Source organism: Natator depressus, chromosome 3, assembly GCF_965152275.1.
Source record: "Natator depressus isolate rNatDep1 chromosome 3, rNatDep2.hap1, whole genome shotgun sequence".
Taxonomy (NCBI): domain Eukaryota; kingdom Metazoa; phylum Chordata; order Testudines; family Cheloniidae; genus Natator; species Natator depressus.
Genome location: NC_134236.1, coordinates 3,192,526 through 3,216,037, shown reverse-complemented (window position 1 = coordinate 3,216,037; position 23,512 = coordinate 3,192,526). Strand labels below are relative to the sequence as shown.

The 23,512-nt window shown below is 53.5% G+C and overlaps 1 protein-coding gene across 1 annotated transcript in view; it reads right to left on the bottom strand.

Annotated features, from left to right (window-relative positions):
- The window catches only part of LOC141984047 (exostosin-1-like), a 169,618-nt gene extending 156,769 nt beyond the window's left edge, over window positions 1-12,849 (bottom strand). The window contains exon 1 of the mRNA XM_074946986.1: window positions 12,086-12,849. Coding sequence (XP_074803087.1) covers window positions 12,086-12,849 — 764 coding nt within the window. The remainder of the gene's footprint in view (window positions 1-12,085) is intronic.
- Window positions 12,850-23,512: the final 10,663 nt, after the last annotated feature.

The following is a 23,512-nucleotide window of genomic DNA, read 5'->3' as shown; positions in this document are numbered from 1 at the left end:
ATGGCTCCATCTTTAACAGGGTTTAATTTTTCCACACTGGAAAACCAATTGTTGAACTCTAAAAAATACACTTACAATAAGGTTGAAGATGCACACAGTGAGAGGACATGGGTAGCATTTTTTGAATGCTTGCCTGTAGTGGGGCAGTTACCCCCCTCCTGAAAGAAAAGAAGACTAGGCTGATTGGGGAAGCAGCCACAGCTGGGGCCAGGCCCCAATCAGGCCACACCTGGCCCTGTTATAAGGGCCCAGGGAGGGGCTGGGAAGAGTCTCTCTCTCTCTCTCCGGAGAGAGATGAACCTAGCTGCCTGGGAGCAAGGTACCTGAAGCGGAGCAGTGCTGGGGAAGGGCAAAGCTGAGTTGGGGAGCTCCAGCCTGGTAAACTCCCAGGCTGGAGGCCTTGGTGAAGGCCTACGAAAGGTACTGGGGCAGCCCGAGAACAGGCAAAGGCAGCAGGTCCTACCCCCTTGCCAGTGATGAGTGGCCATTACAGACTGCAGTCTGCCCCAGGGAGAGGGGGCTAGATGATGACTGGCAGTAGCCACTGAGGCAAGGTGGGGTTAGAGAGTTGGGGGTTCCCCTGGGATGGGAGATCTAGAGCATGGGGGTACTGCTGCGGCAGAACCCTGAGGTAAAGGGGCACCGGGGTCTGGGAGGGACATGGGGCCTGAAGCAGGTGAGACACCAGCAAAAAGGAGGTGCTCTGAGGCTGGAAAGAGCTAATTCCCAGATGACCAGCAGGAGGCGCCATGCCGGTGTGACGATGTGACGCAGCAGGGAGGGGGGAGTGTTGACCTGGGAATGTGCCCTGGGGACGGGAGACCTGAGAGCCTGTCACCTGAGCCAGGAGGGGGAGGAGGAGGTAACACCTCTGCCCAGGAATGTGGATGGAGGCTGCAGCAGGGAACCTGCTCGGTGGGTTTAGTTTCAGTTTGGGGCTGGGTGGAGGAACACAGGGAACCCCAGGGCTGGGGTCTAAGCTCCCTGCTTCCCCAGAAGGACTTCACTGAGGGGTCCTGGGTGTCCCCACAAGCTCTGTTTTGGACTGTGTTCCTGTTGTCCAATAAACCTTCGGTTTTACTGGCTGGCTGAGAGTCTCAGTGAATCCCAGGAAGAGGGGTGCAGGGCCTGGACTCCCCCACACTCCGTGACAACTGGTGGCAGCGGTGGGATCTACTGCACCCCGTGAACGGCGCTTCCTGCAGTAAGTGACTGGGGAACAGTAAAACGAAGGGGGATTGACGGGGACCAGACGTGCTGAAGATTCAGAGAGAGACGGTTTCAGGGGGCGGTTAACCCCTGGGAGTGTGTCACCAGAGAGAAGGACTTTTGCAGTAACAGGGTCCCCCGGGGGATTGCAGCGAGCGGTCCCAGGGGCGGAGGAGTCTGCAGCTCGACCCTGGCAAAGAGGTGGTGACCTCAAGAAGGACTGGCACACTAGGGGCTTTTCCTGGAAACCGTGGACAGCTGCCCGGCCTGCGAGTGGCCAGCCGGGAGATGTACGCTAAATGCCTTAAGAGCGACCTGGTGGAGCTGTGCAGGCAGAGGGGGCTGCGCGTCGGGAGGTCCACCAAGGAACAGCTGATTGCCCAGCTGGAGGAGAGGGATCGCTTGGATGACCCGATCCCTGTCCCTGAGGGAAGCCGCCCGGCGGACGCAGCGTGGGCCCTGGGGCCTGACCAGGCTGGGAGGGGTCAGACTGCTGCCCAGGACACCCCGAGACCCTTCCTACCTATGCCTGGGGGAGGGGTTGTGGGAAGCCCAGCGAATACCGAGGGCCCCCTGACCCCAGCAGCCAGCAGGGGATCCTCCCAGCGGAGCTCCCCATCCCTGGAGCGGATGCGGCTGGAATGGGAGAGGGAGAGGAAAATGAGGGAGCTGGAGGATCATGAAAAACAACGTCAACATGAGGAGAAACAACGTCAACATGAGCAGGAGGAGAAGGAGAAACAACGTCAACATGAGCGTCAGGAGAAGGAGAGGGAGCGTCAGGAGAAGGAGAGGGAGCGTCAACATGAGCAGCAGGAGAAGGAGAAACAAAGACAGCATGAACTGGAGCTGGCCAGGCTGAGGAGCAGTGGGGCCCCGGCTGCGGTGAGTGAGGGGGGACCCAAGACTGCAAGGAGCTTTGATAAGTGCTTCCTGGCCCAGCGGAAGGAGGGGGAGGACATGGATAGCTTCCTGACGGCCTTTGAGAATGCCTGCGAGCTGCACAGGGTTGACCCTGCAGACAGGCTCCAGTTCCTCACCCCCTTACTGGACCCCAAAGCCGTGGAGGTCTACAGCCGGATGACAGGGGCAGAGGCAGGGGACTATGAACTGTTCAAACAGGCCCTGCTCCGTGAGTTTGGGCTGACCCCCGAGATGTACCGGAGAAGGTTCCGGGGTCAGCGTAAAACGCCTGAGGTCACCTACCTACAACTGGTCAACAGGATGCAGGGATATGCCCGCAAGTGGACAGCGGGGGCCCAAACTAAAGAGGACCTGCTTGACCTGTTTGTACTGGAGCACCTGTATGAACAGTGCCCTTCCGACCTGAGGCTGTGGCTGGTGGACAAAAAGCTCGCGAACCCCCAGCATGCAGGGCAGCTGGCCGACGAGTTTGTGAACAGTCGGTCAGGGGGTAGCCGGGAGGAGTCCCAAAAGAACAGGCCCCCCCCCGATGCAGAGAGAGAGTCACCATGGGGCCTCCCAGCGGGGAAATAGGGAGAACCCCCTCCAAAGGGGAACGCCTGGTGTCGGGCCCCTCCGACCCGTTCGAGGGGACCAACGTGACCTGAGCTGCTATCACTGTGGCCAGAGAGGCCACGTACGGGCCCAGTGCCCCGGGCTCCGGGACAAACTGAGCAGACCCAACCTACCCAGGGTTAACTGGGTAGGGACTCAGCTGGACGAGGGGCAGGCGACCCAGGAAAGGGGGGCTACCAGTTTGCCACCTGCTCAGGAGGGAAGAGTACCCCCAGCCAGCCCCGCCAGAGGGCTGGAGGCTCTGGACTCAGGGTGCTCGGTTTACAGGGTGGGTGCGGGGCTGTCCCTCCGGAGAGAGTGCCTTGTTCCCCTGGAGGTGGATGGGAGGAAGGTCAATGGATACTGGGATACGGGCGCGGAGGTGACGCTGGCCCGGCCCGAGGTGGTGGCCCCAGATCGGGTGGTGCCCAACACCTACCTGACCCTGACGGGGGTGGGCGGGACCCCATTTAAGGTGCCCGTGGCAAGGGTACACCTGAAATGGGGGACCAAGGAGGGCCCCAAGGATGTGGGGGTACACCACCATTTGCCCACTGAAGTTTTGATGGGGGGAGACCTAGAGGACTGGCCAAGCGACCCCCAGACCGCCCTGGTTGTGACCCGTAGCCAGAGCCGGCGAGGGGCACTGCGACCTGACCCTGGGGAGGGTACCACACTGGAGGCGCGAGACCCTACTCGGGTGGGGAGGGAGCGCCGAGGGGCACGGCTCAGAGAGGCTGCGGCCTCAGACCTGGCCACGGAGGGGGAACCGGGCCCCATCCCTTCCCCAGCCGCTGAGTTCCAGGCCGAGTTGAGGAAAGATCCCTCCTTGCAGAAGCTCAGGGACCTGGCCGACCTCAGTGAGGGACGGACCGTGAGGAGAGGCTGCCAGGAGAGGTTCCTGTGGGAGAAGGGGTTCCTGTACTGAGAATGGGCTCCCCCAGGGGAAGGGGAGTCCTGTGGGATCAGGAGGCAGCTGGTGGTCCCCCAGAAGTACCGCCGCAAGCTCCTGTCCCTGGCCCATGACATCCCCCTCGCAGGGCACCAAGGAATCCGGCGCACCCGGCAGAGGTTGCTACAGAACTTTTACTGGCCCGGGGTCTTTACCACCGTCCGGCAGTATTGCCGATCCTGTGACCCCTGTCAGAGGGTGGGGAAGGCCCGGGACAAGGGGAAAGCGGCGTTGAGACCTTTGCCCATCATAGAGGAGCCTTTCCAGAAGGTGGCCATGGACATCGTGGGGCCTCTCAGCAAGACGACCCGGTCGGGGAAGAAATACATTCTGGTGGTGGTAGATTTCGCCACCCGCTACCCCGAGGCAGTGCCCTTAGCTTCCATTGAAGCAGACACCGTGGCAGATGCGCTCCTGACCATTTTCAGCCGAGTGGGGTTCCCCAGGGAAGTCTTGACAGACCAAGGCTCCAACTTCATGTTGGCCCTGCTCCGGTGCTTGTGGGAGAAATGTGGGGTCCGGCATGACTGGGCCTCAGCGTATCACCCCCAGTCCAATGGGCTGGTGGAGAGGTTTAACGGGACGCTAAAGATGATGCTGAAAACCTTTATGAACCAGCACCCGCAGGATTGGGACAAGTACTTACCTCACCTGCTGTTCGCGTACAGGGAGGTGCCCCAGGAGTCTACCGGATTTTCGCCTTTCGAACTGTTATATGGAAGGAGGGTGAGGGGCCCCCTGGACCTGATGAGAGACGAGTGGGAGGGGAAGGCCACTCCCGATGGAGAGTCAGTGGTGGAGTATGTCCTGACCTTCCGAGAGAGACTGGCTGAACTCATGGGCCTGGCCAGGGAGAATCTGGCCAGAGCCCAGAGGAAGCAGAAGGTCTGGTATGACCGCACGGCGCGGGCCCGTGCCTACGCCACCGGGGATCAGGTGATGGTTCTCATCCCCGTGAGAAAGAACAAACTACAGGCCGCCTGGGAGGGCCCGTTCAAGGTCGTCAAGCAGCTCAATGAGGTAAACTATGTGGTGGAGCTGTCGAACCGGGCCCACCACCGCCGGGTGTACCATGTGAATATGATGAAGCCATATTATGCCAGGGGGAATGTGGTGTTAGCTGTGTGTGGTCAGTGGGAGGAGCAGGGAGATGACCCTTTAGTAGATCTATTCCCTGGGACCAGAGCTGGTTCCCCCCTGGAAACAATCCCCCTCTCGGATCAGCTCACCCCTGCCCAGCAAGCTGAGGTCGGGGGGTGCTGCATCCGTACCGACAGCTGTTTTCCAACCAGCCTGGACGCACTAATCTGACTGTCCACCGGGTGCAGACAGGGTCGCACCCGCCGATAAGATGCTCCCCCTTCCGAGTCACAGGGAAAACTGCTCAGGACCTGGAAAGAGAGGTCCGGGACATGCTGGCTTTGGGGATGATCCAGCCATCGGCCAGCCCTTGGGCCTCGCCGGTGGTGCTGGTCCCCAAAAAGGATGGGTCAGTCCGGTTCTGTGTGGACTATCGGAAGCTCAATGCCATCACTGTATCGGATGCCTACCCCATGCCCAGGCCGGACGAGCTCCTAGACAAGCTGGGAGGAGCTCGGTACCTCACCACCATGGACCTTACAAAGGGCTACTGGCAAGTGCCGCTGGATGCAGATGCCCGGCTGAAATCGGCCTTTATCACCCCTCTGGGGCTCTATGAGTTTCTGACCCTGCCTTTCGGCCTCAAGGGAGCGCCGGCCACCTTCCAGCGCCTGGTGGACCAGCTCCTGAGGGGGATGGAGAGTTTTGCCGTGGCGTATATTGACGACATCTGTGTCTTTAGCCAGACCTGGGAGGACCACGTGTCCCAGGTTAGACAAGTGCTGGACCGACTCCAGGGGGCTGGGCTGACTGTCAAAGCGGAGAAGTGCAAGGTGGGGATGGCTGAAGTATCTTACCTGGGCCATCGGGTGGGGAGCGGCCGCCTAAAGCCGGAACCGGCCAAGGTGGAGGTGATCAGAGACTGGCCCGCTCCCCACACCAAAAAGCAGGTCCAAGCCTTTATTGGGATGGCAGGATACTACCGAAGATTTGTGCCCCACTTTAGCGCCATAGCCACCCCCATCATTGAGCTATGCAAGAAGGGGAAGCCAGACAAGGTGGTCTGGACTGAGCAGTGCCAGGAGGCTTTCCGGGCGCTGAAGGAGGCTCTGGTCAGTGGCCCAAGTTCTAGCAAACCCAGACTTTGACAAGCCCTTTGTGGTGTTCACCGACGCCTCTGACACGGGACTGGGGGCGGTGTTAATGGAGGAGGATGAAAAGGGGGAGAGACACCCCATCGTGTACCTGAGCAAGAAGTTGCTACCCCGGGAGCAACACTACGCGGCCATCGAGAAGGAGTGCCTGGCCATGGTGTGGGCCCTCAAGAAACTAGAGCCCTATCTCTTCGGGCGACACTTCACCGTCTACACCGACCACTCTCCCCTGACCTGGCTGCACCAGATGAAAGGAGCCAACGCCAAGCTCCTGAGGTGGAGCCTGCTCCTGCAGGATTACGACATGGACGTGGTCCACGTGAAGGGAAGTGCCAACCTGATAGCGGATGCGCTGTCCCGGAGAGGGGGCCCCGAACTTCCCCAGGTCACTGGTCACAGTGACCCCGCTCAGTTCAGTCTCGAAGGGGGGAGAGATGTGACGATGTGACGCAGCAGGGAGGGGGGAGTGTTGACCTGGGAATGTGCCCTGGGGACGGGAGACCTGAGAGCCTGTCACCTGAGCCAGGAGGGGGAGGAGGAGGTAACACCTCTGCCCAGGAATGTGGATGGAGGCTGCAGCAGGGAACCTGCTCGGTGGGTTTAGTTTCAGTTTGGGGCTGGGTGGAGGAACACAGGGAACCCCAGGGCTGGGGTCTAAGCTCCCTGCTTCCCCAGAAGGACTTCACTGAGGGGTCCTGGGTGTCCCCACAAGCTCTGTTTTGGACTGTGTTCCTGTTGTCCAATAAACCTTCGGTTTTACTGGCTGGCTGAGAGTCTCAGTGAATCCCAGGAAGAGGGGTGCAGGGCCTGGACTCCCCCACACTCCGTGACAGCCGGTGAGTCTCAACTCTTCTACAATGCCCAATCTTGTTACTAGGAAAAAAAAATTCTTGTTTTCAGGCAAGTATCTGTATCGCCCCCTCCATACTTTTGTTCCATCTTCATTTCCATGTGTCTCATTTTATTGATAAGAGCAGGTAAAAAGTTAGCCATCCACATTATTTATCAAACTGGCTTTCTGAATTTATAATGGAAAATGTACTATAGAACTGTAATATATATGTACCCAATTTTGCAATCCATTCCTGTTTAAGGCAAATAGGAAACATGTCCACAGCTTTACATATACTAAAAATCAACCTATGAACCTTTATTCTCACCAGACGTGGGAACAACTGGCAAGTCATTTCAAACTCTTCCTAAAGCTATTATTGCCTAGAGTCGCTCTCCTTTTAAGAAGCACAAATTCAGACTGAGTCCTCAACAACAAACAATAAACACTTACTTATTTTCCCCTAAAAAAATATATGTATAATTTCTATCTGTACCCAACTATAAAATAACTGAAAGAATAATTGTCTTTCTGATTTCCATTCAATATAAAATACCAAGTTCATATTTAAAACTATTCAGGAAAAACACTACTATTTAAAGACACTTTTAAAAATTATTGTTGCTAAATGACACCCCCACTTGCTCCAGAGAAATGGGTCTCAAAATCATCACATAAAGAAACTCAAGAAACAGTCAGACATGTCAGTATGCTCACAATATGAATCTACGCACCTAACTTTATCCACATTACTAAACTCGAACACAAGCACCACTAGACAACATGCATATAGTGCATGGACAGTGTCAGCTAGAGAAGGAGAAGTTACTTACTGAAGGCTTGATCCTGCAGTGAGCTCTGAATGGCCAGGTCTCACCACGTGACAGAACTCATTGCAGGATAGGGAACTAACTGATCATCTTTATGCGCGTTGCCCTCATAGACCCCCCACTTTGGGAGACAAACATCTTGCCTCAAGTCCAGGGCCATTTACCAGCAGTGACTGTTGCAGTCATGAGCTACAGCTTACAGAATTTCACATGAGACTACAAAGGATCCCTTGGTGGCACAGTCAGGGACACACTTGTGACCACAAGAAAGCAAGTTGTCCTTTAGTGCGTTAGTGACGGGGTCTGCACTCCTTCCCAGGCCAACTTCTCCAAGGGACCCAAGAGATGGGGCATCAGGCTCAGAAACCGTCCAGAGCCAAAGCCAAGGACTTTGGGTCCATAAGGATGGAGAGGGACAGGGAGATGTTGGATCTATGGGATACAAAGCCCTATCACTACGCAAGTAAGATACAGGACAAAACCCCTCTGTGACACTAAATGCTGATCTGGCACCAATAGCGTACTTGGCTCAGGCCTGTGGGTTTAGAGAGAACTGAAAGCTTCCGGGTACCAGGAGCCTTGAACCTGTTTTGAGAGGATTCCCCAGTTGGGCTCATGTGCCCTTTATCAGCTCCCTTTAGCTATAGGGTCCTGCTGGGGACACAAAGGACTTCTCAGAGGGGAACTACTCTAGATCTCATTGGCAGGCTTTATCCTCCAGTGCCTTTGCAACATAGGCAGAGCAAGGGCTAGCGACTTATCCAGTGGTGAACTGGAGCTGGTTCGCGGGAACCGGTTGTTAAATTTAGAAGTCCTTACAACCTGCCAAAAGTGGCACCTTAGGTGCCGACTCCGTGGGCGCTCTGCGGCTCGAGCACCCATAGGGAAAATTTTGGTGGGTGCAGAGCACCCACCAGCAGCTCCCCACCCGGCCCCAGCTCACCTCTGCTCTGCCTCCACCCCTAAACGGGTTGCCCCGCTCTGCTTCTCTGTGGGCCCCCCCCCCCCCCGGCTTCCTGCGAATCAGCTGTTCGCGTGGGAAGCCTAGGAAGGCTGAGAAGCAGGCGGTGGCTTCCCACTCAGGCCCAGGGAGGCGGAGCAGAGCTGAGCTGGGGCAGGGGGCGCATGAGGAGGGCCACCCATGCCGCAGCAGGTAACCTGGGGGGGGGCGCAGGGGAACCGCTCCCGGCCCCAGCTCACCTCTGCCACCCTCAGCCTGAGTGTGAAGCTGCTGCCTGCTTCTCAGCCCTCCCCGGCTTCCCACGCCAACAGCTGATTCGCGGGAAGCTGGGGGGGGGGGGGGGAGGGTGGCACATTCCGGGGAGGAGGCGGAGCAGAGGTGAGCTGGGGCAAGGAGCTGCTGATGGGGGCTCTGCACCCATCAAATTTTCCCTGTGGGGGCTCCAGCGCCTAAAGCGCCACTTTTGAGGTGATCAGTGGCGGGAGCAGCCACTCCCCCCCAGCTATGCTACCCTGCCCCTAGGAGCCAGAGGGACCTGCCGGATGCTTCCCGGGAGCCGCCCCAGGTAAGCACCACCAGGACTCCCCACCTTGCCCCCTGGCAGGTCCCTCTGGCTCTTAGGGGCAGGGCGGGGTGGGCACCCACTACCGTGGCCCATGAGACTGTGACGAAGTGGGACTGTTCTTAATGTTTCCTCTGAATAGTGTGGGGGTGCCTCAGTTTCCCCTATGAAGTTCTTAAGTATCTAGGTGGTGCGATAAGGGTGTATGATCATTGCAGAGCCCTAGAGGGCAGGTGTGTGCAGGAGTCTGGACACAGAGAATGGCCGACACCCTGTTTCCTGGCAACTGATGGCCTGGGCCCTTCCCCCCTGCGAGGTGAGAGCTAAAGGGTTGGAGAACAAAGGAATCAGGTGACCTCCTGGCCCGGGAAAGGAACAAAGCCCAGAGGAGGAGGGGCTGGAGGGAGTTTCAGTTTGGGGCTGGCTGGGACATGGAGTGAAGGGCAGACATGGTTGTCTGGCTCACTGCCCCCCAAAATGGACCCAGCTGAGGGGTCCTGTTCTCTGCACCTGCAAGCTCTGTGTTAGACCATGTTCCTGTCGTCTAATAAACCTCTGTTTTACTCGCTCACTGAGAGTCACATCTGACTGCAAAGTTGGGGTGCAGGACCCTCTGGCTTCCCCAGGAGCCCCACCTGGGTGGACTCGCTGTGGGAAGCACACGGAGGGGCAGAGGATGCTGAATGCTCCGAGGTCAGACCCAGGAAGGTGGAAGCTGTGTGAGCTGTGTGTCCTGAAGACGGGCTGCTCACCGAAAGGCGACTGCCCCAGAGTCCTGACTGGCTTCATGGGGAGCAGTTCCAGAGCATCACCCGGGGACTCCGTGACAGAGACCCTCCTGCCCGGTTCTGGGGGCAGTCAGAGGACAGGGGTCCCGGGGGGGGGGGGCGGCATCAAGGAACACGGGGGGGTTGGATGGGGCAGGAGTCCCAGGGGGGCGGGCCACTACCCCCTCGTGGGGTGAGGAGGGAACCGGTTGTTCAGATTTTGGCAGCTCATCACTGGGCGTATCCCTCTCCAACCCAGCAGAGGCAGCTAGACCTCCGGTTCCTCCACTGAGAGCGGCATTACAGGACTCCCAAAGCTCGAGTCTGACTCCCAGCGCTCCCCCATACCTGAGACCAGGCTCTGGCAGCCTAATAAACGGCACCAGAGACACCTGACGCTACAAACCACAATTAAACAACACCAGTGCTAGCAGACATGAAAAGTACCTTCAGCAAAGGCCAGTGCAGGACAATCCCGAGCCAGGAGGGGTCGGGCAGTGGAAAGGAATCGATGCGTTTGGGAACCACGCACCCTTTACAGGCATGCAGAGCTCATTGCTCCACTGGCCACTGCTAGCAACCAGGCCACAGATTGCAGCCAGCGGCAGAAAGCCTCTGTGAGGGGAAGTTCTCAAAGAACCACATAATTAGATGACTATTAAAAAAACCCACAAGTGCTCTCAATGTTATTTGCAAGCAACTTTTTGCAAGGACAAGAGCTCTGATCCTTTTACAGCTAACTCTACCTTTGGATATAGCTATAAAGCATTAGACACAGACTGCGTAGACGCTGTGTGTGGCTGTAGACAGACACACTACACAGATCACACTAGAAATTCCGTTTGAATATTCTTTGACCTCTAACCGTTCCCTCTCCCCACCAGTCAGCTTTCTTGATTCCTTTTAAATTTGCCAACACACAGCAGGAGTTTACCAGGGAAATTATCACCAGAGACCACTCAATGAACTAGAAAACTCAACAGGATGGGACACTAAGCATAGAGAGTCTCTACTTTGTAAATTAACACAAATATCAGTGTATCTGTTTAATTCAATGCAATTTCTTTAGACAGCTCTGATGTCAACTTTAGATTCAAACTCAAATCAAAGAACTGCCTAAAGCTCCTGGGTCTCTCATACTAGCGTGTTCGGGAGAGCTTGGCTTTCCAGGTTTATCAGCGCTCCCTTTTAGACATAATGCACCCAGAGAACTTTGAATCTAATAGCGTCCTTCCCTCTCCCCGCAACTCCGGGTTGAGCTTTAACTGAATTTGCGTTGTTGGGGCTTAGAAGCACTGGATCATCGCCACTGTCAGCCATGCAGCTGATCAGGAGAAAAATAACACCTCCCGAAGTGCTCCTTTCACAGGTTTGTTTTCTCAGCCTGCCATGCTCCAAGCCTCCAAGAACACCACCTCGCCTGAGCTGCAAAGAGAAGTGACAGAAATGCCTCACCTGTCTGCAATGGGGGGCATTTAGCAAGATGTTAAACACGATTTTCCCTTGGGGTGGACAAGTCCTGTGGTGTTACAAATAGGTTAGTGGGCAGTGGGATGGAACAATTTTTACAGAGAGGGGCTGAGAGCCACTGAACAAACCTGTGAACCCTGGATAGGATGGCAACCACTTCAAGCCACAGGGTGCGGCAGCCACCCCGGTTCCAGCCCCCTTGCAAGCGGGTGATTGTTAACCATGACTAAACTTAACTTAATAGCGTTTTAAACACAGCTACCCCAAGCTAACCCGTGTTTAAACACCACTTGCCCCATCTACAGAAGCTGCTAAAATGGGCTTAACATGGTGGGGGCTGGTTAAACCTGGTCTGTCAACAACCCTGGCCCGGTGGAGTCCAGGGGGAGCAAATGCCCAGCCAGGCAGAAGGGCCTGCAGGCTTCAGACCAGAAGCCGGTTAGTCTGTTTCAGCAAAAACAAGGAGGAGTCCTTGTAGCACCTTAGAGACGAACACACATTTATCTGAGCATAAGCTTTGGCGGGCTAAACCCCAGCTCTGGAGGGAATTTTAGCCCACCCAAGCTTGTGCCCAAATAAAGGTGTGAGTCTCGAAGGCGCCACGAGGGCTCCTCGTTGCTTGGGCCAGCAGGGAGCGACTCCCCGACGTGGGGAAGCGCGAAGTCGGCGGGGAGCTCGGAGAAAGCCGCCCCGTCCCCGAAGCGCAGCGCAGCGCAGCGCGGGCGGTCCGGCCGGGCAGGGGGCGCTCACCGGGCGTAGTCGGCGGCGGGGCGGTCGCAGCGGGCGCCCGGGCCGGGCCGGCAGGCGGTGAGCAGCAGCAGGTCGCGGCCGTTGTGCAGGTGGCGGGTCTCGGCGCCGAGGCCGCTCGGGGAGCGCTGGCCCTTGAAGACCAGCAGGTAGCGGCGGGGCGCGGGGAAGGGGCCGGCCCGGGCGCCGCCCCGCTGCGGGAGCCGGCGCGGGAAGAGCGGCAGCGAGACATCGAAGCGGGGCCGGAAGCCGGGCGCCCCCAGGCCGGCCCGGGCCAGCAGCGCCTGGCCCGGCTCGAAGCCCAGCGGCCCGTCGCGGTGGAGGCTGAAGAGCAGGTGGTTGCGGCCGCCGTTCCAGTGGGGCGGGCGGGCCGGGGCGTCGGGGCTCCGCGGGTCGCGCTCCAGCGGGAGCACCAAGAGGCAGGCGCGGCCGGGCTCGGGCGTGTAGAAGCGGGAGCCCCGCAGGCTGCGCAGCACCCGGCGCTGGGGCTCCGAGAGGCGGCCGCGGGCCGGGTAGACGTAGACGCCGAAGCCGTGGCGCCGGCAGCGGCTGAAGTCGAAGCAGGTCTCCATGCGGCAGCGCCCGCCCGCCGGCCCCGCGCCGCCCCGCGCCCGCCGCCCCGCCGCCAGGGCGCTGCCCCGGCGCGGCTCCGGCTCCGGCTCCGGCGGGGAGGCGGCTGCCGCCCGCCGGCGCCCCGGCCGCAGGTAGAGCCCCGCCAGCAGGCAGGCGGCCAGCCCCGCCAGCAGGTACCGGCCCCTGGCCTGCATGGGGCCGCCGCTCCCGGCCGGGCTGGCTCAGCGGCGCGCCCCTGCGGGGAGCCGGGTCCCCTGCGCCGCCCGGCTCATCGCCCCGGAGCCGGGGGTCCCGCTGCCTCGGCTCCGCGTCTGGCCCCGCGTCCGTGCCGGAGAGGAGTGAGCCCTGCCCCCGCCTCCCGCGGGGGGTCCCGGGCGCCGGCGGCTCCTCCCTCCTGCCCGCGGCTGGATCCCGGCTGCACGGCGAGCCCCCGGGAGTCGGGGCAGGGGGACCCGCCCGCCCCCTTGTCCGGGGGCCAGGCTCAGCCCGGGCACTGGGGGGTCCCCGCCCGCTGCCCGCACCGGTCTGGGGAGGAAGGGGCGTCAGTGGTCCCTCGGTCTGCCGGGCCGGGAGGGGGATCCCAGAGCCACACAGCCTAGGGGGGGTTTCTCTCCCAAGGGAGCCCTAGGCGGGCAGATCCTACCGGAGCCGCATTCACATCCCACAGCCTAGCTCGGGGGCAGGGGAGCCATCTTCCTCCCCCCACTAATCCCCCCTCTGCCCGTCCTCCTCCCCTCCCCCTTCTCTGCCCGTCCTCTTCTTTCTCCTCCCTCCCCCCTCCCCGTCCCCCCGCTGTAAAACAAGGCTGACACTGGAGACTTGGGCTTCTAGAGGCAGCCCGGCTTCTTCCCCATCCCTGGAGGGACCATGGGGAGGGGGGCTCTGTGCAGCAATGATCCTTCTATGGCCAAGAAAGGGGGTGGGAAGATTAAAGGCCGCAGGGGGCAGCTATTTGTAGGGAGAAAGAGGGCTCCCCTCCTTGGATCTGTTGTGGGGTTCACAGCTCACTCCTGTCCTGCGAGGTGTGGATCAGCCCTCCTCGCCCATAAGGAGGGGAAAACGTTCTTCATACGGAACTTACCCTGCGCAGGTGGGGCAAGTGGGTACAAGGAGGAAGGCCGTGCCCCGCACGTGCACCCCGTCCCTCAGGAGCCCTGTGGATTAGGATGCTGTGGGCCTGGCTAGTAGTCTGCTGCCGCAGCAGGACATTGCAGCTGGCCGGGGCACCTGGCAGTAGGTTCTGGCAGAGGCATTTGTCGCACTTTTCACTAGCAGGTGTGAATAGTACAAGTGTGGGGGGTGACAGTCAGCTTGCTCTTTGCTGGTGATTTGACCCAGAGCCGAAGCGTGAGCCTCACTCTTGCCAGCTCCTGTGGTATTTGGTGTTCTTCTTAAAGCCCCACTTCCTGCAGGCAAATGATTTCCTTAGGATCTCAGCTTTTGTTTTTTGTTTTGTTTTTTTTTAAAGTTTTTAGCCTTGTGTTGTTGTAGCGAAAAGCCTGAAAACGCAAACTACTCCGAGGGCGCCGAAACCAGAAGTCAAAGAAAAAGAACCCAGCAGCTGTTGTTTCTGGAAAATAATATCATGACTTAGACCAGTCGTGATTTTGGGGGGCCAGATTCTTAAAGGCATCTAAAGATGGTAGGTGTTGATCTCATGCTCTGTAGGCCGGTCTCATGACTCTTTGAACCCGTGGGGTTGGCAGTGCTAACGGGCTGAGTGCTCTGTAGGAGAGCTGTACCTGTCTCTCATACATCCTCTGTGGATCCCCAGCTAGAGGGTGCTTGCCCTCCCCCTGGCTACACACGCTTCTCCAGTGGCTCTTATGACATTGCACCTGCATTTCCATTCCCTTCTGTTCAAGTTCTTGTACCATACCCACCCAGTTCCTTGGTTTCTGAGCTTCTCACCCGAGCACCCCGCCAGCACTCCAGGAGCAAGGTCACAGCTGGTCCCTTTAATTTTTTGCTTGTTTAGTCAGGTCGCTGTTTTCGAGCAGGTGGAAGGAGCCAGTCGCTCTAGCTGAGAGAATAACACTGTCTCTTCTTCAGCCCTCACAGAGGAATAATATTTATCGTCCCTTCGACGCTGAAAATATCTCAAAAATCACCCAAAGACTCTACTCTGTAAAAAGAAAGAATGCCAGCTGTCTGGTGGCCAGTCAGAGGGCTCCGTTCAGCTAATGAATGGCCAACGTGTGACATCTTCCAGTCATTAAACACCAATGGAGACTCAGTGGCGTGACAATTAGTTGCCTCTCGTTATTCCCAGTACTGTTACAATTATTATGTCTGAAGTAGAACGGTTTTGCCATGAGCAGCGCAAAGTGCAGCTCCGGTCACGTCTTTTGGACAGCTCGGCAGGGGAAGACAAACTGAGCCATGTCAGGAATTCAGGAGAGGGGCCCCGTTTTATTCTGTGGTGGTAAAAGTCACACTTGCACAGACACACATTTTCACAACAGTCAATGTGAGATGAACGCAGCTTTGGAGCAGGCCGGTGCTGGAAGGATGCAGTGCAATGCAATCAGTCCTAAACATCACCTGGATCACATGCCTAGAAGTGCCAGGTTAGTCCCTTTGTCCTGAGAAGGGAAAGCACATTTACTTCACCGCCATGGCATGAGACAAGCCTGGTGGATTTTGGTGGGTATTATAAAAACGAATGCTGCTTTATTTAGCTTTTGTTTTTCATCTCCACCAAAATGCTTCTAGGTGAAGAGTGTCTGTGGGTCAAAATGAGCATCCTCAAGCATAAATCCATCTCCCCTGGAGCTCCTGTTTGTCACTGGGATCCTATGCTGCAGCTGGAACTCTTCTGTCTCCCATTTCCGTGACAGCAAGCCCACCTCTGCAATGTCACCTCTGTACACCATAGTCTTGTCTCCACCTCTCCTATCGGGAAGTGCATTTTGAGACGTGAATGTAAGACAAGACTATGAAAATGAAAATCCAGAGGCATTTAGGGGAAAAGGTGGCTTTCCAAATGGTTGTACTGTAACAATAATTGCAAGGTTTTCAGCTAAACAAAGAAAATACAGAAGATTGAAACAAGCATTCATTTAACCAATGAAGAGCCAACAGAGTAATTTAATAATGCTATGCCCTTCTCTCACTTCTCATCTAAGGATCTCAAAGGACCTTACCAACTTCCATGAAATAAACCTCCTGATGCCTATGAGATAGGTATTCCTACCCTCATTTTTACAGATGGGGTAGGTAAATTGAGGCATGGGGGTGGGGGAAGTTAACTGATTCACTGACAGTGTCTCACATAACATCTGTGGAAGTTGCAAGACTAGAATCCAGTCGTCCTGCCTCAAAGTCAGCTGCCTGTAACCATGGCAAAAATTCACTACTATGCACTGTTGGCTAGGGAGACCCAATGCAAATTGCTGAACCCTGCAAGTTCAAATGTGAAGTAAATTCAGGTAGCAATGAGAAGGCATGATATGTGCTCTGATCACTTAACTGGCAACCAATTTGGTATTTATTCTAATAATTCGTAGTAAATTGTCTGAAGTATATTTAGTAAAAGTAATGAACGCTTTAGTGATATGAAACCTCACCTCCGCATTCTGCTATTAAGTCTTTTTCTGAGAAACAGGACTGCCTTGGGAAGGGGGATTAGTATTACCCAAGTAGCAAGGTCCTTCTACCCTTTTTTATTAGTTTCTGATTGACAGTCCCTTTTAGCAAAGGTATTTCCTTTCTCAGTGGATCCCCAAAGCAGTATTTTTAGTTATTTCAGTGGCAATGCATGGCTGTACAATGTAGATGCACCTTAAAGAAGGTGCACAGTTATATATAATTTCCGTGTTGTTGTTTAGACAATCATCTCACAACTAAAACACACTGTGTAATATTTGACTAAGAACTTGAATTGCCCATGCAAATATTTGACTGTCCTACAACAACATAATAAAAATACTTTTCTCTAGCAGTTTTTCCCCCCAATAAGCTTTGAGAGGCAGGTTGTAGGCAGCTATAAGCGAAGAGGAAACTTGAGGGCCTCCTAATAAGAAGTTTGAGTGGAATGGGAGCTAAAGTCTGGGTGGATAAACAGAGGTAAGTGGTTCCTTTTGAAGGAAAAAAGGACATTCTGAAAGTCCTTAGCAAAATCCTTTCAGCAGTTTCCTGTTCCCGATCTAGCAGACGCTAACAGCTTCCGACACAGGAAGACACCCCCTCTAAGTAAGAAATAATAACAGAAGAAACCTTGGTCCTGTTTATGAACAAAGACCAAAAGGGGAACATGGGGGCAGAATGGAAACTCGTTTCCATTGCGGAAGGGCTCAGGCAATGGTGTAAATTGCTGAGAGAAATCAAGGGCACCGGACTGGATAGAGCGGGAAGGGTTAGAAGAGAGACCAGACAGGATAGATATGAAGGGGATGGGAAAACGTGGCTTTAAGGAAGACTAGAAGATGTAGGAAAAATACGGACTCCTAGCAGAGCCATTTGACCTACAACAGGACACGGTGGAAGAGAAAAGCCCTGCGAAGATCAGCAGCCCAACCATGAGCAAGGGGCAAGCACTGATGGGGAGCCACCAGAAAAAGCACGAGAAGGTTAGTGATGCTTCGTGCCATCTGCATTTGAGGAATCTGAGCTGAGATGTCCAATATTAATTCAATAAGCCTCAAGAATCGATGCAGGAAAAGTCGGGAGGTAGGTACACTTTTGTTAGGCTCATTTTATGGATGAGTAAACTCATGCACTGATCAGCAACTTTTCCAAGTCATTGTGCTCTTGGGCAACTCGTGATGGTGCTGTACCACGGGGGTTTCTCCAATTGAAAGACAAGCCTTGCAGATAGGTTACCAAAAGGGAAATTCTGCCTGACAGCCCAACCAGCTCTGAGAATGAGAGCTGGTCCACTCCTTCGCTATGAATAATAATTGTTGTGGATTTTGGCTCCTTTGGGTCAAATAATTATTTGGAAATAAAACTTCATTATTTGAGCAGCTCTGCCGAGAACAGCAGAAAGTGCACCGTGGCTACCCCTGCGGGCAGTCGTGGTGCGGAATGTGTTAAACGGGGGTAACCCTGCCCAGCAGCCTGCCGGTGTCGGCGCACTGCATCCGCTCACCACTTAATGCTTTTCTGCAGCCCTTCCTTTCCCTGGAGAGGGTTAGAATGACGCAGCCTGATGTGAGGGCTCACACACCGCCGCACACCCCACTCATGCAGCACCGATTAGCTTATTTGATTTTGGAACCTGGCCCCATTACCATGGGGGCCCTGCTCCACTTGTGAATGTCCTCTTGTCCATACACCTCCAGGGGCACGTGGGAATTGCCATACCAGAAAAGACCCATAAGCAGTCTGTTCTTTTATCCTATCTGTTCTAGTGGTCAGGGCTAGATAATTCAGGGTGAATATGGGTCCAGTTTTGGGCCCCACACTACAAGAAGGATGTGGATAAATTGGAGAGAGTCCAGCGAAGGGCAACAAAAATGATTAGGGGTCTGGAACACATGACTTCTGAGGAGAGGCTGAGGGAACTGGGATTGTTTAGTCTGCAGAAGAGAAGAATGAGGGGGGATTTGATAGCTACTTTCAACTACCTGAGAGGTGGTTCCAGAGAGGATGGTTCTAGACTATTCTCAGTGGTAGAAGATGACAGGACAAGGAGTAATGGTCTCAAGTTGCAGTGGGGGAGGTTTAGGTTGGATATTAGGAAAAACTTTTTCACCAAGAGGGTGGTGAAACACTGGAATGTGTTACCTAGGGAGGTGGTAGAATCTCCTTCCTTGGAAGTTTTTAAGGTCAGGCTTGACCAAGCCCTGGCTGGGATGATTTAATTGGGGATTGGTCCTGCTTTGAGCAGGGGGTTGGACTAGATGACCTCCTGAGGTCCCTTCCAACCCTGATATTCTATGATTCTATGGGGCGGAGGGGGAGCAAATATACCTAATTGTGCAATTCTGTATTATTGGGAGAGGATGCTGTTCTTGACCCAAGCCAGTTATCATTTTATGTCTTAAAATACAAGGACTGATAGCCCTTGTAATATTATTTGCTTCAATACCCTGTAGCAGTGAGTTCCACAAGCTAATTGTTTGTTGTGTTAACTAATATTTCTATTATCAATTTTCACTTTGTGTTTCACTGTGGAGTGCAGTACCTTCTATTCTAGGGCCCAACTGGCCTTCTGTATAACATCAATTATTTCTTTACAAATAGTTTTAATCATTTTAATGTCTCCTTGGGTGTTTTCAATGTAGATCTTCATTTATCTCTTGTAAATACTGCACGTGGGTCTTAGAGGGACTCTTGTAACATTGTTTGCATGACTTGTGGTGATCTACGGATTAGAAACAAGGTTCCTTCAACAGGCATTTCATGTGGGGGGGGGAGGAGAGATTTCTTACTACTTGGGAATATAGACCGCATGCAACAACATGAGTAGCAATAGCCGCAATGCATCAGGCGAGGTATTTCCAGTAGAGATGATGAGGTGTTAGTACCGTTATACAAGGCACTGGTGAGACCTCCCCTGGAATACTGTGTGCAGTTCTGGTCTCCCATTTTAAGAAGGATGAATTCAAACTGGAACAGGTACAGAGAAGGGCTACTAGGATGGTCCGAGGAATGGAAAACCTGTCTTATGAAAGGAGCCTCAAGGAGCTTGGCTTGTTGAGCCTAACTAAAAGAAGGTTGAGGGGAGATATGATTGCTCTCTATAAATATATCAGAGGGATAAATACCGGAGCAGGAGAGGAATTATTTAAGCTCAGTACCAATGTGGACACAAGAACAAATGGATATAAACTGGCCACCAGGAAATTTAGACTAGAAATTAGACGAAGGTTTCTAACCATCAGAGGAGTGAAGTTCTGGAACAGCCTTACAAGGGAAGCAGTGGGGGCAAAAGACCTATCTGACTTCAAGATTAAGCTCAATAAGTTTATGGAGGAGATGATATGATGGGATAACGTCATTTTGGCAATTAATTGATCTTTGACTATTAGTGGTAAATAGGCCCAATGGCCTGGGATGGGATCTTAGATGGGGTAGGATCTGAGTTACTACAGAAAATTCTTTCCTGCGTGTCTGGCTGGTGAGACTTAAACACAAAAAAGAGGCTTACAAGAAGTGGAAGATTGGACAAATGACCAGGGAAGAGTATAAAAATATTGCTCGGGCATGCAGGAGTGAAATCAGGAAGGCCAAATCACACCTGGAGTTGCAGCTAGCAAGAGAAGTTAAGAGTAACAAGAAGGGTTTCTTCAGGTATGTTAGCAACAAGAAGAAAGTCAAGGATAGTGTGGGCCCCTTACTGAATGAGGGAGGCAACCTAGTGACAGAGGATGTGGAAAAGGCTGAAGTACTCAATGCTTTTTTTGCCTCTGTCTTCACGAACAAGGTCAGCTCCCAGACTACTGCACTGGGCAGCACAGCATGGGGAGGAGGTGACCAGCCCTCTGTGGGGAAAGAAGTGGTTCGGGACTATTTAGAAAATCTGGATGAGCACAAGTCCATGGGGCCGGATGCGCTGCATCCGAGAGTGCTAAAGGAATTGGCGGCTGTGATTGCAGAGCCATTGGCCATTATCTTTGAAAACTCATGGCGATCGGGGGAAGTCCCAGACAACTGGAAAAAGGCTAATGTAGTGCCCATCTTTAAAAAAGGGACGGAGGAGGATACTGGGAACTACAGGCCAGTCAGCCTCACCTCAGTCCCTGGAAAAATCATGGAGCAGGTCCTCAAGGAATCAATTCTGAAGCACTTAGAGGAGAGGAAAGTGATCAGGAACAGTCAGCATGGATTCACCAAGGGCAAGTCATGCCTGACTAATCTATGACAAGATAACTGGCTCTGTGGATGAGGGGAAAGCGGTGGACATGTTGTTCCTTGACTTTAGCAAAGCTTTTGACATGGTCTCCCACAGTATTCTTGCCAGCAAGTTAAAGAAGTATGGGCTGGATGAATGGACTATAAGGTGGATAGAAAAGCTGGCTAGATTGTCGGGCTCAACTGGTAGTGATCAATGGCTCCATGTCTAGTTGGCAGCCAGTATCAAGTGGAGTGCCCCAAGGGTCGGTCCTCGGGCCGGTTTTGTTCAATATCTTCATTAATGATCTGGAAGATGGTGTGGATTGCACCCTCAGCAAGTTTGCAGATGACACTAAACTGGGAGGAGAGGTAGATATGCTGGAGTGTAGGGATAGGATACAGAGGGACCTAGACAAATTGGAGGATTGGGCCAAAAGAAATCTGATGAGGTTCAACAAGGACAAGTGCAGAGTCCTGCACTTAGGATGGAAGAATCCCTTGCACAGCTACAGACTAGGGACCGAATGGCTCGGCAGTAATTCTGCAGAAAAGGACCTAGGGGTTACAGTGGACGAGAAGCTGGATATGAGTCAGCAGTGTGCCCTTGTTGCCAAGAAGGCCAATGGCATTTTGGGATGTATATGTAGGGGCATTGCCAGCAGATCGAGGGACGTGATCGTTCCCCTCTATTCGACATTGGTGAGGCCTCATCTGGAGTACTGTGTCCAGTGTTGGGCCCCACACTACAAGAAGGATGTGGAAAAATTGGAAAGAGTCCAGTGGAGGGCAACAAAAATGATTAGGGGACTGGAGCACATGACTTATGAGGAGAGGCTGAGGGAACTGGGATTGTTTAGTCTGCAGAAGAGAAGAATGAGGGGGGATTTGATAGCTGCTTTCAACAACCTGAAAGGGGGTTCCAGAGAGGATGGCTCTAGATTGTTCTCAGTGGTAGTGGATAACAGAATGAGGAGTGATGGTCTCAAGTTGCAGTGGGGGAGGTTTAGGTTGGATATTAGGAAAAGCTTTTTCACTAGGAGGGTGGTGAAACACTGGAATGCATTACCTAGGGAGGTGGTGAAATCTCCTTAAAAATATCTAAGGTCAGGCTTGACAAAGCCCTGGCTGGGATGATTTAGTTGGGGTTGGTCCTGCTTTGAGCAGGGGATTGGACTAGATGACATCCTGAGCTCCCTTCCAACCCTGATATTCTGTGATTCTATGACATGCTCAGGGTTTAGCTGATCGCCATATTTGCGATCGGGAAGGAATTTTCCCTCAGGGCAGATTGGAAGAGGCCCTGGGGTTTTTTTGCCTTCTTCTGCAGCGTGGGGCACAGGTCACTTGCTGGAGGATTCTCTGCACCTTGAAGTCTTTAAACCATGATTTGAGGACTTCAATAGCTCAGACATAAGTTAGGGGTTTGTTACAGGAGTTGGTGGGTGAGACTCTGTGGCCTGCGTTGTGCAGAAGGTCAGACTAGGCGATCATAGTGGTCCCTTCTGACCTTAAAGTCTATGATTCTATGAATTTATCTTGAATCCTGGAAGCTCTTGGGTTAAATATTAAATTAAAAATCTAAGCAGCTTCTGTTTCTTATAACTATAAATTGAAAATACATACTTGGTGGTGAGAGAGCTGCTTTTATAGATCTTACCGTCCTAAAATTTGTTTTAAATTACCCCTGCCCGTTGTAAACGCTTGCCATAATTTGTCATCCTGAGCTTGTTACCGACCCCAACTAGACTGAGAGCAGAGTCTGAATCCCAGGCCCTTTGGTACTGAAAGCACAAGCCTCTGCCACTTGAGCTGAAAGTCTACGAGCCCTAATTAGCCCAGAGCAAGCTCCTTATACAAACCACCCACCCGAGGGGGACAGAGATCCATCCTGCGCTATCAATGGGGCACATTCTCACACCAGTTTTACAGCAGGGCAATTCCACCGAATCCAGCGGAGTTGCTCTTGGTTTATACTGGCGTAGGTGTGATCAGAATCAAACCCTCTGCCATACAAATGCAATGTAGGGCAACGCGATCATTGAAATCACTTCTCGTAGGCGCAGGCTCTGCAGAAGTCAGTTTATTGTTTTATTAGTTTGACAGATCATATCCGTGTTTATTTTTTTGCATTTTTCTATTTGTAATTTATTTAAATTTTCACAGTTGCAGGAAATGGGGGGGAAGATCAGATGATAATTATTTAATGACAGCAGATGGTGAGATTCATAAAGATAAAGCTTTATAGCTGTTAAAACACACATTGACGTCGTCACATGTCAACATATACCAGGTAACTAGCCTGAAATCAAACTATTAATTTCTCAAGCAGAATTTGTCTGTCTTTGCCCTGTATGAACATTTTGATAATTATTGATGGAAATATTTTGTCATCAGTTCATGTGTGTCTGCTGAAATCGACATGTACTGATTAAAAACCCTAAACCCAACCCCTACCCCAACCCCAACCCTTCAAAAGTGACAGTAACTCGGCTCCAGTTAACACAGCCAGGCTGTGGGGGATGAGGGCAAATGGAGTGTCCGGAATATGTTCCTTGCCTCATAGCTTGGAGCTTCAACCTGAAGGGCTGAAATTTACTGGGGCTGCTTCAGTGTAAATGAGGAGTAACTTCAGCTCAGTCAGCGAAGTCACTAGGAGTCTCATGCTGCTCTGTCCTATCGGAAATAATTGTTTGCATGTAACAGCCCCATTACACGAGCAATCACTGGGAGCAGGATAAATACATATTCATGGAGATTGAACAGCTGCAGATCTCTAGATCACTAAATAGGCTTCCATAAGTGGTGTGTATTTAATAGGCACATGACAATTACCCCGTTAATCCCAGGCCCTGGCTTGCAGCAGCCCTCCCCTGATATCCCCCTCCACAAACTCAGCTTTCTGAAGCAGAGGAATAGCCCTTCTCAAACGCCCCCTCTCTATGACAGGGCCTCAGCTCCATCTGGATTGGCTGTGGGACAGCAGCTCACAGACTTCTTCCGTAGCAGGTTGGAAAGCAGGACTCCCGTTCCCAAAGCATGCGGCAGGAGCAAGTAGGCATGCAGATAAACACCATC